The 12071-nt window shown below is 40.2% G+C and overlaps 1 protein-coding gene across 3 annotated transcripts in view; it reads right to left on the bottom strand.

The window, feature by feature from the left end:
* Nucleotides 1–12071, bottom strand: part of PLPPR5 (phospholipid phosphatase related 5) — a 136282-nt gene that overhangs the window by 63134 nt on the left and 61077 nt on the right. For all 3 annotated transcript variants that reach the window (XM_012801670.1, XM_003784126.2, XM_023509851.1), the window contains exon 3: nt 10345–10595. In XM_012801670.1, coding sequence (XP_012657124.1) covers nt 10345–10595 — 251 coding nt within the window. The remainder of the gene's footprint in view (nt 1–10344; nt 10596–12071) is intronic.

The raw sequence follows: 12071 nt of genomic DNA, 5'->3' as shown, positions 1-12071 counted from the left end.
CTGAGGATGACTCAGAGATTTCAGGCCTGGGTAACGGGGAGGCCAGCAATGCCGATAATCAAATCAAGAGACACCAAAGTAGGAGCTGGTTTGGAGCAGTGATAAAACCTCACGATTCTGGTTTTCGAAATTCTGGGTTTAAGGAGCTGATGGGATCCCAAAGGGATGCGTTCTAGTTAGAAATAAAGTCTGGAGCTCAGGCGAAGGGTAAAGGCCAGGGAAGGATTGGGGGTCCACCTGAAAAGGCAAGGGAGTGGGGCTGCTTAAAATCACCATCGGGGCAGTGGGGGGCGGGGAACAGAGGGAAGAAAGGAGAGTGGAATGCAGAAACTTGGTCAATGCTGGTTATGGTTTGCTGACATCGCAAAGAAGCACTTACTGAGGAAGGAGGCAAAGTGGGAGAATACAATGTTTTCAGTGTCTTAAGAAAAGAGAGGCTGAAGTGGGAGGGTGATCAAGAGCTGAAGAAGCTCCCGGCGAGGTCTGGGGATGAAGTCTAGGAGCGGTTTAGGAGAGATGGCGAGCACAGGTGCTGAGCAAGTAGGAGCAGCAAAACGTGCGTGGTAACTGGTTCATAAGGCGAGGAGGTATGCAAATCGTCTTTCCAAAACTTTCTTTCGGAGATGAGATGGCAGGTCAAATAGAAATATTTGTGTGTAGTTGTTAGTTGGTTTTGTTTTGATAGGGGGAATTTTAGTGTGTTGAAAGAAAATGTATTTACCCATAAGCCATAGCATAAGGCCCTACATAGAGGAAGAGGCTTGATTAATGTTAATGAATTTGCAAGCAATAAATGCACTGTATAGAGGGGGCTTAGCACAGGAAGCCCTTAATAATAATAATTTTTATAACCTAAATTCCTGGATTATTATAAGGCATTTCCTCTTGCTATTCTCCCCTTTGTTCCCTTTCCACGGTTTTCTTTAAACGGCATAAATAAACAAATAGCTCAGCGCAGACTGTGGCCACAGGAAGGTGGTAACGTCTTTTGTAACACAACAGAAGTGCTGAGATGTCTCCTCGATTTAAAAATATCTAGAATTTAGAAGGAGCTTGATGACTGAAATTACAGTGCTATAATTATTTCCTATATATTAAAGCACCAAAAATATTTGGCACAAGGAGCATCAGAGAAGATCGCGGTTCACACTGTTACTCTCTTGCTGTGTAATAGCTTATTAGACCCTCTCTGAGTAAGAGGTGGATGGAAGCGGTGTGGCAGCCACAGAGGTGAGTAGCTCTGGCCTTCACTGAAGAAATATCATGTCAGGCCAGTCTGCTGCGAGGACAGCCATGAGCTGAGAGATTCCACCTGCAGCACACCAGGTAGTAAAATCTCCCTGTGGAGCTGGGTAAAGAAACTTGGATAAAGTGAGAGCTCAGTCTGAAGGATGCTGAAGTGCCTGAATTACCTTGGCAAATGGTGGAGGAAGAAATTAAAATGCTCAGGGAAGTAGGCATTGCTGGAATACGCATGTCATTTGAGGCTTGAGGGCTCACTGGAGGGTTGCGTGCCATGTGGCGTGAGAAGGACTCCAGCATCACTCTGAAGCTCACTCCATCCTTTGCAGGTTGGAGCTGATGGTAAGAAAGGCTGTCACAGAGCTGAGCACAGACCATTAAGTCTTCAACCAAGTCATAGCAGCTACTGATACGTTACATATGTTCCTCTCTATGCCAGTGAAGAAAGATGATGAGAAACAGTCTACCTGGGATAGGCAACTCCTGCCATCCAGTTCATGCCAGTGTTATATGAACTCTCCCTCCCTGTGCCATAACATGATGTGAACACATATGAAGATTTAGATGTCGCACAGGTTGGCTGACTTTGGTTATTTACATCACATATCATGCTGCTGAGATCAGATAAACAAGATGTGGCCAGCACACTGGAGGTCTTGGTGAGACATAGGCACTCCAGATTTTAGAAGACAAACCCTACAATATTCAGGGACCCAGGACATCAGTAAAGATTTTAGGGGTCCAGCGATCAGACTAGACATCCCTTCCAAAGTAAAAGACAAGTACTGCATCTCGTACCCCTACCGGAAGAAGGAAGCCCAGCACCTGGTAGGTCACTCTGGGGTCTTAGCAAAACACACTCCACACCAATAAATACTGCTCTGGCGCATACACCAGGCACTATGGTCTGAATATTTGGGTTCTTCCTTCCCCTCAATTCAAATGTTGAAACTGTAACCCCTTAATGGTAATATTAGGTAGCTGGGCTTTGGAAAGGTGATTAGGTGATTAGGGCAGGGCCTTCATGATTGGGAGTAGTGCCCTTATAAAAGAGAGCCCAGGGAGCCAGTTCAGCCCTTAGCCACATGAGGATGCAGAGAGAAGACACTGCCTGAGAACCAGGAGCCAGACCCTCACCAGACACTACATCTGCCAGAACCTTGATTTGGGACTTCTCCAGAACCTCAAGGAATAAATTTCCATTGGTTATAAGATACCCAGATTATGACACTTTGTTATAGCACTCTGAATGGATTAAGATACTGGATGAAGAGAAAAGCTGCCAGATTTGAGTGGCATCTGGAGCAGAAAAGAACTCTACCATGGGTACAGGACATGGGGTAAGCACGGCCGGTACTTGGGTCACGTGAGCCAGCAGACGGTACAGTGCTTGAGGAATCAGTGCTGGGAAATACACAGTCTGGAGCCAATGGCACGCCCCAGTGGAGAAGCACACTGTAGGCCCCAGGCATTCTGGAGCAGGACCATGCCACCTGCAGCAGACAATTATATGTCCTTTAAAGACAGACCAGAGCATGTTATGGGGCCTGGCAGAGATAGAATGCTTAGCTTGGGGATAGCAAATGACCACACATAGAGATGCCCATTATCATAAGCTGGTCCCTGTCAGACTCCCTCAAATTGGAATTACCTGTAAGCACTGCCAATGCTAGTTATGTTATTATGTAGCTAATTATTGTACATTGCAAAGAAGTTAAAAATAACTTAGAAACTGTCATTTCCAAGAGCAATCAAACTTCCTTAACCTTAAATGACCAGACACCATGGTCTGAATATTTGTGTTCAATCAAACTTCTTTAACCTTAAATGATGTGCAGAGCATAAAATATTAAAAACAAAGTGTCATAAGAAGAAAACACACAATCACTTAAAATCAAAGTACAATTAAAATACAATAATCAAGACTATTTAGTTTACTTTTAGAGCCTGAACTACTTGGTCAACTGGAAAATAGGACAAGAGCTGAGAATTTCTGGAGTGTACACTTTTTCAAATATCTTCCAAATTCATATTGTGCAACATTCAATTAAAATCAACTAAGAAGATTTCTTCACCTACTGTGTGTAAGGCACTGCACTCTGAGGTCAACTTAAAATGTGGCTATTTCTTTTGAATGGGGACGTGTCCCAGGAGGTGGTGTGATGTAAGAGTCAAATATTTGCTGTGGTGTCCCAGTGACCTGGGTCACATACCTGGCTCTAACACATACTATTTAAATCACATCAGAGAAGTTAACTAACCTCTTGTAGTCTTAGTTTTGTTAGCTGTAAATCAAAAGCATCATATGTTCTTTGGGGCCACTCTGAAGATCAAGGCAGGTAAAGTGGTAAGGATATCAAGTAATTAGTTAGTTACGAGGCCAACGTGCACTTTTCAGTAGGGAGACAGGGGGGTGACTTAAAGCAGCAGAACCCAGTACTGCAGCTGTGGCCATGGACTTGGCTACATTTAGCCACAGTGGCTAAGTAAGCTGGTGATGGTGCAGAAGCTTTGAGGCGTCCACCAAAGTGCTGGGCTCTAGGAGAGAATGCCCAGGGATTCCCTGACAGCCTCAGTCTGGACCCATCCTGCTGTGCTTCCACGCTTGGCTGCTCCTGGAGTCCGAGCTCCTTCTATCCCTCAAAAACTATAAATTTCATTTCATCCACCTCTGGCCTCGTCAGGGTCGGGGCTCCTCATCTTTGAAGGAAACCAACTGAATCCGAATCCTGAGAGTTTGTCTCAGGATTTTCATTTTAGGTCTGAGATGCTGTGCTACCCCTTTGCTTTGAGCAGCTTCCCATTTTAATTCCGCTTTACTCTCTCCCAGACCATTTTTAAGCTCCTGGAGGAGTTTATATGACTATGCAGAGGCTGGATGCATTCTGGGTATTCAACACATATTTTTGGAATTGCCTTAAACACAATCCCTCTGAAGCACTGCTTTTGCAATGCCATTTCTCGGGTCAGCATTGCTTATTAACTCAAGACACAAAGCCTTAGTTGGTTGATAAGGTCTTTCTGACTTACTTTTGCTAATCCTGAAATCCCACAGTTCCCACATTTGCCCCTGCTTTGAGGTCCCCTCCACTTATCCTTGACTGTCCCAGAGCGTCTTGCTCCTGCCTTAGCTTCTGCTTTTGCCCTTCCCTGGGTGCCTCTCAAATCTATTCAAATCATGTGCATCTTCAAGACCCAGCCCCAGTACTGCTCATGACAGAAGGCCGGTCCTGTGATGCCAGCAGGAGCCTCCTCCCTCCTGGACGCTGGATGGCACGCATTGCCATTACCAGATGCCCTAACAATCACAGTCCATCTAGAACTTTGATATGTACTATCTTCAGGGCAGACCTATCTAGTAGGTAGAGTGGGCACAGTACCTAGGCCCCATATATGTGTAAGGACCCATGAAAATGTCTTAATTTATTTTAAAATCAGGAGGTAAAAGTTAACTTTTAGGTTAAAGATTATGTTGAACATGTAGTAATTACATGTTAATTTTATAGCAAGGCAGTTGTAAAATACCATTTTTCCTTTTATTTATGTAGTAAGGGGCCCATGAAGACATATGGACATAAGGCCTAAAAAGGTCAAATGCAACCTGGCTTATGTTGCCCTAGAATAGTAGGTCCTTTTTTCTTAATTAGAATGTTCAAGATGCTACTAGAAACCCTCGGGCTAAAGTTTCCAAACACCTTAAAAACCCAGACGTATTAATGGAGCTCTGTGACCTATTTTTCAATATTTCAAGGAGCCTAATGGGATAGTATAGTTACTCATAGTAAGCCCACATGAACTAACTGAAATGTCAACGCGCTTGCTTTTGGCTGGAACTAGAGGAAGTGAGTTGGCAGCACTGGTGATTTCACGCTGCTTAGCGATTCTCGTATATTGGAGACGTGGAAATTTCTGTGATGTGGCTGGAGAACCAGACACCATTATAAAGCTGTTTTGTCCATCACAAACTACCCCAATATAAGTGCCATTCACAGAAACCAGGTAGAATTGGGGGAAGGATGCTGAGTGTCCATGTCTTAATCATTTACTTAACCACTTATCACCATCTGAGCCATTTTAATAATTGTATGGCTTCAACTGCAAAATAGCATTATTATAGTTTTATTATTATGAGCAATTGCTTAATATTTGGGCCTAAGTTGGGGTAGGAAAGTAATATAATAGAATTTTTTAAAACATGGACTTTACGGAGAAGTGTAGGGACAGGATGTTTTATAGTCAAGGTAAATGATGAAAGGGTCCAGGGCGGAGGAAATACTGGAATCCAGGGGAGTTTCATAGACATCCTTTGTGCCTTTCCCTCACTGCACCAATAACACATAGCTGAAGTCGAAGAGAGAAAGACCAGTAGACTAATAGCAGTGCTCACAGCACCAGTAGTCACGGTAATAGTACAGCAATCAGTTTATGGGTGCAAGCTCAATAAATATTGTTGATGTATTACTTAGTAGACATTTAATCAAATTTGCTCATTTGAAATTTCGAGCACAAAGACCTTATACATCTCAGTGCTAAATTACTCCTAAGCAGGGAAGCTTGAGAGCCATGGAATTCTGATGGCAGCTGGAGCTCATAGCCAATGAAGGAAGCTCCTATCAGAGCTCTTCTGATTTACCCACCCATTTTTTTGTCCCCCAAACACAATCCCTGAAGTAGCCTAATGCAATCAACCACTACAAGTAAACTGGCATGTATTCCCAAATCCTTGACCCTAGAGCAGCGGTTCTCAATATATGGGTCATGAACCCTTTTTAACAATGAAAATACATTGTGGCATTAGGAAGGTTGAGAACCACTGCCCTAGAGTGAGGGCTGGCTCATGGCCTTATGTAGGATAGGAAAGAAGTCTGTAAAGGAGAGGAGAGCCAGCAGACACAAGTGAATTGTGTGTACTTAACCCTCGTTTAAGCAGCTAGTGAGTCATGGTTGTTGTATAGGAGACCTTGCGACCTTATTATAAAAGGCAGTTGTATGGGTCAGAGTGGGAGGATGCCAGTGACTGGCCACCAATGAGGAGGAGGAGCGGGAAATGATATTTTAGAACTCACCATTAATATTCTGGGAAAAGACTGCAGTAAACTGCTCAATGTCCACAAATTCCTCCTGTCCCCATATATTCACCGCTGACAATCTGATTTTGCTGCACCTCCTATTTACAGGTGGAGTCTGTTTCTCTACCCTCAACGATCTGGGCTGAGCTTGGGGTTTATTTGAACAAATAGAATAACGCGTTGGTGATGTAGAGTAAGTTAGGAAGGTCAAGCCTCGAGACACTTTATAGCTTCACCTTCTTGGAAGGTGACTCTTGAGATGCCATCAAGGAAGATGACCTGTGCAAAAAGACTCTTGAGAATGAGCGAGGCCCAGCTACGCCCGCTGGCCCAGCTGTGCCCAGACCCCAGCCCACCGGTTAGCCAGATGTGACTCATGAGAGAAGCAAGGATTGACTTGCGGGATAACTGCAATTCAACCCACTGAATCCTGAGGATAAAAGATCGTTGTGCTGAGGTTTAGGGTAGTTTATAATAGACTACAGAGGCCAAGTGTAGCTGACCCTTCCTTTTTTTTTTCTTAACATTTTCAAAGAATCTGAGGACAGAATTGGAAGTGACCAAAGGGGACCATTTTATGTCTATATGTTTCAATAGTTCATGAAGTTAACTGGAAACTCGCCAAACGTAATTTTTCATTCTCAATGTTGAAGTTCATTTGCCTTTAATTGGAAAAATTGTTTTACCCATTTTATATTTTAAAAACCCCACAAAGTTAAATTTAAATACTATTCTAACACAAACACTGAATTATAAATTTGTTGCTTGAAAGTTAAATAACCTTCAATTTTTTCCCCCCTGGGAAGCTAAAAGCATTTTCAAAAATAGGAATAGAAATTTTATTTTCCCTGAAAGTTCTCAGTAAAGCAAAAGAAAGCTCTGTTATCCAATTATCCTCAAAGCCTTAATTAAAGTCAAATGTGAAGCGCGAGTTCAAATTCCTCAATTTTATTTCCCAATCCACATAGAGAAGCATCAGAAAAACATTCCTCAATTCTTATTTCCATACTTTATAATAGGGCTCATTTATTCTTCTTTATGAGTTTACATAAATTTACTACATATAATAGCAACACCACATGAAATAAATAGATCACGAACTAAGCAGACCCTTAATAAGACCATTTGCACAGAGAATATTGAATATACGGTTATGTACCTAGGCACCAACATTTTGCCAAGCATTTCATGAGATTGCATTAGTTTGAAACACATCAACATTCCTATTATAAAGTTTTCCCAAGGTGTCTCTAGTGAAGCTAGGAAGAAATGTATTTGTGCATAAGTTCAAATATAATGGATAAACCTGATTCGAAAGCCTCCATGTGCAGCAGGAGTTATATTCAGAGTTGCCATAGCAGCCACCCACACTCACACACACACACACACAGGGTTGGTGGGGAAAAAGAGAAAAGCAGTTAGCGAGAACAGAATCTATTGTTAAAAAGACAGAAGTACCCTTCAATGTAATTACAAGCAGGAGCCTAACGTTTAGTCTGAATCACGTGTTTAATGAGAGACTTCCTAGTGTTGGAGTGTTTATTAAATGATTTTTCTTTGAACGAATCTACCATCTGCACCCATGGCTATTGTGCAGGAGAGAATTCAGCTGAGTATGCACACACTAGGGCCAACGATTGAATGTTTTCCTCTCTGGAACATTCAGAATCATTGTGGCCAGAAAAAACTGTGGTTCTATGGATCTGAGCAAGTTGCTTCACTTTCTGAATCTCCTCATCTATAAAATGAGTAGAAAATCCATAAAATAATCTATAAAATAGTAGTATAATTCTTTAATGAAATCTATAAAATAATAGTATATTCTTTAAGGAAATGTTATGACACTTCAATAAATGAGCACAAATAGTCATTTAATCAATAATAATGATAAATGATTTTAATAATACATAGGAATTAGTAAAGTAGTAAATAACTTAGGAAAAGTGAAGCAATTGATGTCTGATACATAATAAATGGTCAATTAATGGCTAAAAAAGGTATTATTTTTATTATTAATATCTCCAAGTCTTTATTATAGTCTAGAACAGGGTCATTTATAATGCAAAAGTTGCTAAAACAAGCGCATGCAGGTGACCAGCAGACCAAGGGCAAGATAAGATGCTAAGATTTTTCCAGTACATAAAAGGATAATGCTTTCTGTCATTTAAATGCCTTTGCCACACTGTTTTATCAGAATAAAAGGCTAAGTATATTATAATAGCATATTTGCCACCAATGGCAAACATTGGTTACCCAGCAAAATCTAGTATCTGTTAGTGCTAAAATAGTCATGTAATGGTATTTGGGGTCAGAGAATATTCTGGAATATTTCTCCCATCATTGGCTTCATTGCATATTTATGTACAGATACATTTGCAATTCATACTCCAGATACAAATAGAAACATCAGATTTAGATATGATGGCAATGAATGAAAAGTATGTTGTGATTTCTGATTCACTCAAGTTTTAAATCTCCATTTTAAGGCTGAGTGCTTCACATCCTAGCAGAGGCAAAACATTTAGTCAATCAACTTAGTGAACAGAGAGGACTATGCAGAAGTTAGCATATTTTACATCAGGCCCAAAGGTACCTTAAAATGTGAAGGAGAAAGCAAGTCTGTGGGTTACGGAACTTAGGGAAAATTAGAGGATTAGCATTGAGGAGCATAGGAAGAGGGCAAGGAAGGTGGTGTAACAGGTGAGTTTTGCAAAAGTTCGAAGCCAGTGGAAGAAACAATGGACAGGATAGGATTGGACTCTTAACTCTCTATTTTTTTTTAAGCCTAGGAAGTGAGGGATACAATTAACTTGGCTGAAAACTTAGAAAATGTTAAATGCATACTCAATCCCCTCTAAAATTACCCTTCCATTGTAAATGTAATGTGCTATGGTATATTTCCCCTCCTGATCTATATATTGTACTATAATATGTGCTATATATTACTCCTATATAGTAATCTTTATTTCCAATCTCAAGTAGAGATGCCACAGGATATTGCTACATATTCTTTATGCTTTTAGTGATAACTTGGCATGATTGCACTGGAAATACTTCCATTATCAAATAGCTCTTTAAATGTCAAAATTATCCTGAGTTTTTCCAAGTCATGTGCGAGGATCAGATTTGGTATTGAATTGGTCCTGAGTTTTAACAGATCTCTTGTCAATGAGATGAAATTGGAAGGAAGTCAATATTGGTACCCCAAGGACTCGGGTGGAGGAGAACCGCTCCCCCCAACCATTTAATGTCTCTGAACTTTAGACTGGAGTTTGTGGAAAAACCTCCAGAGAGCTTGTCTACAGTCCAAGGCACATGCTGGTGATGGCGGGGAAGGCCGATGACACCACTGCTGGAACGCAGAGCTGCCTCCTGGCAGACCCCACTCTCCTTTCCACTTCTGCACATCAGTAATGAAGCCATTTGCTTCCACCTAAAGGCCCTGAGACGCTGTACCGGGGCCTGGTTCTGACGACTATAATAATGGCAACACGTACTCAAGAATAAAGGAAAGAATATGATTTCTAAAGACATTTCAGCTAGTTATGTGAGAAAACGTTAAAAAGCTGATTGAGATATTATGATGATCTAGTCACCAATAACAAAAGGGTTTTCTGGAAAAAGAATGCCCACTTCTCCACTCCCACCAGGGAGTATGAGCCCTTGTGTGGGCCGCTAAGAACACTGCGTAGTCCTCTTCATTGTGCTTTTACAAGTTCATGGGGGATACGACAGAACGTATTTGTTTCCATTAAGTCCTATTTAATGTAAAGACAAATATATTATCAAACAGAGTCTATTTGAAATGCTAATGGCCGTATTTTTTAATACAACAGACTACCCACACATAATCTCATGAGAGTCAACTTTGTTAATTTCATTCACAGTACAAACAGCTATTATTAAAAATAAATTAAATGGCCCGCAGAAAGCTGTTAATGTACTATTCGTGACGTTCATTACGGCGGGGAAAAGGAATGTCGCCATTAGGAGCATCGTGGAAGCACAGACTGAGTTTAGAGTCCTTACTTACTGTTAGATACATAGCTGCATAGACACTTAGAGCCGCTTCTTTGGATGGGAATGTTTTCCTGGCTCTCATGATAAGATCCGGGTTGCCGGTGCAGGCCTCTTCCCCGCTGATGAACTGTGTGTACTGCTGGCACCCCAGGGCTGTGTAGTTGGGCTTACACAGGGCAAGGAAATGTGGGGCCAAGTTCCCTGTAACGACTTGTCCAGCATTTACAAAGATATCTGTAGCAAATAGTCCAAATGTATAAATTCCTGAGGAAGGGAAAACAAAAACAATTTTAACTCTTTGCACTTTTCCTTTTGTATTTTTAGTAGATAGTAAACCAAAATGGAAATATTTTGGAAGCAATAAGCTATTCTGTCCTTAAATACACGAATGAATGGAATGAACGGAATGCGGTTCCATTCATTTTAGTCCTCCCTGGATTATTGGGAGAGTTGAGAGTGGTAAGTTATTTCTATATTGAGCTGTTACCACTGGCTATGTTTTTCTGCATGGCAGCATTATAAGATAAACAAAGAAAACATATCCAAGAACTATGCTGTGGGTCACACCAATATTTTCTATGGCGACATGACTCTCTTGAGAAGGTATAGTCTGTCATGCTCTGTTAATGTTGGCAATCTTTATTTTTTCCCTCTCTCTGAAAATATGTCTTATCTCAGCAATGTAAGAAAAAAGTATTTGTCTCTCTCTGATTATGCCTCTTAAGCCCATTCAGCCTGATATTAACTCTGCTGGAGGTATCAATTAGCAGTAAAATCCAGGGCCATCAGCTTCCATTTAAATATCATGGAAAAATTGTAAGCAGAATGCTTTCAGTTTAATCTCTACCCTCCCTTCAGAAACACATTTTTTAAAAGTCATAAAACAATAATTTAGTAATTTAGTCCCACTTTATATTCTACAGATTGGCTTTTATTTTTCAAACTTTGGAATAATTTAGTAAACAATAAAGCAATCACAATTGAAGTTTTGAAATTATCTTTACAGTTTTGAAATGTATTTGCTTTGGTTGTGGAAGGTATAAAATTAAGTGCTCGGTTTTTTTTTTTTTTTCTCCATTCATAAGGAACTTGTCAAATTACATGAATCCCCAAAATACTCACTGAACTCATAGTCACTGATCATTATTGTCAAAACTTATCTTTCTACTTGGACAGGCAAAATAATACTTTTGCATTAATTTCAATTAAATTTACAGATATAACCTTCAAGGATATGGTAACAATGTAAAAAAAGTGATCTTTTTCTTTATAATTTAAGGAAATGAAATCCATCAGGACCTTTAAAACTATACTAACATAATACTTCCCAAACCATAGATTTATTAAAAAGTTGTATAACTTTAAAACAATTAAATGATTTTTTTCATAGTCATATATTTCTGGATTTTTTTTTGATAGTTTCCTAAGTCTTTTCATCATTATTGGGTATTGTATAAGAAGTCACCAAAAAGTTGTACTGGGTTAAATAAGTTTACAGTATTCTATTTATATATGTGTAGCTATATTTTAAATTTTTAAAATATTATGGGTGGTGCCTATGACTCAATGGGTAGGGAGCTGGCCCCATATACCAAGGGTGGCGGGTTCAAACCTGGCCCCGGTTAAACTGCAGAAAAGAAAAAAATATATGCAAAACTATAAAATATTTACACACAAAAACCTGTATATAGCAAAACACTACATGTATCCAAATGGCAATGCAACAGAGACATTAATTCT

Source organism: Otolemur garnettii, unplaced genomic scaffold (genome assembly GCF_000181295.1).
Source record: "Otolemur garnettii isolate 467f Iridium unplaced genomic scaffold, OtoGar3 scaffold00010, whole genome shotgun sequence".
In the NCBI taxonomy this organism is placed as follows: domain Eukaryota; kingdom Metazoa; phylum Chordata; class Mammalia; order Primates; family Galagidae; genus Otolemur; species Otolemur garnettii.
The sequence above is the reverse complement of the archived record's forward strand: the minus strand, read 5'-3'. Positions and strand labels throughout refer to the sequence as shown.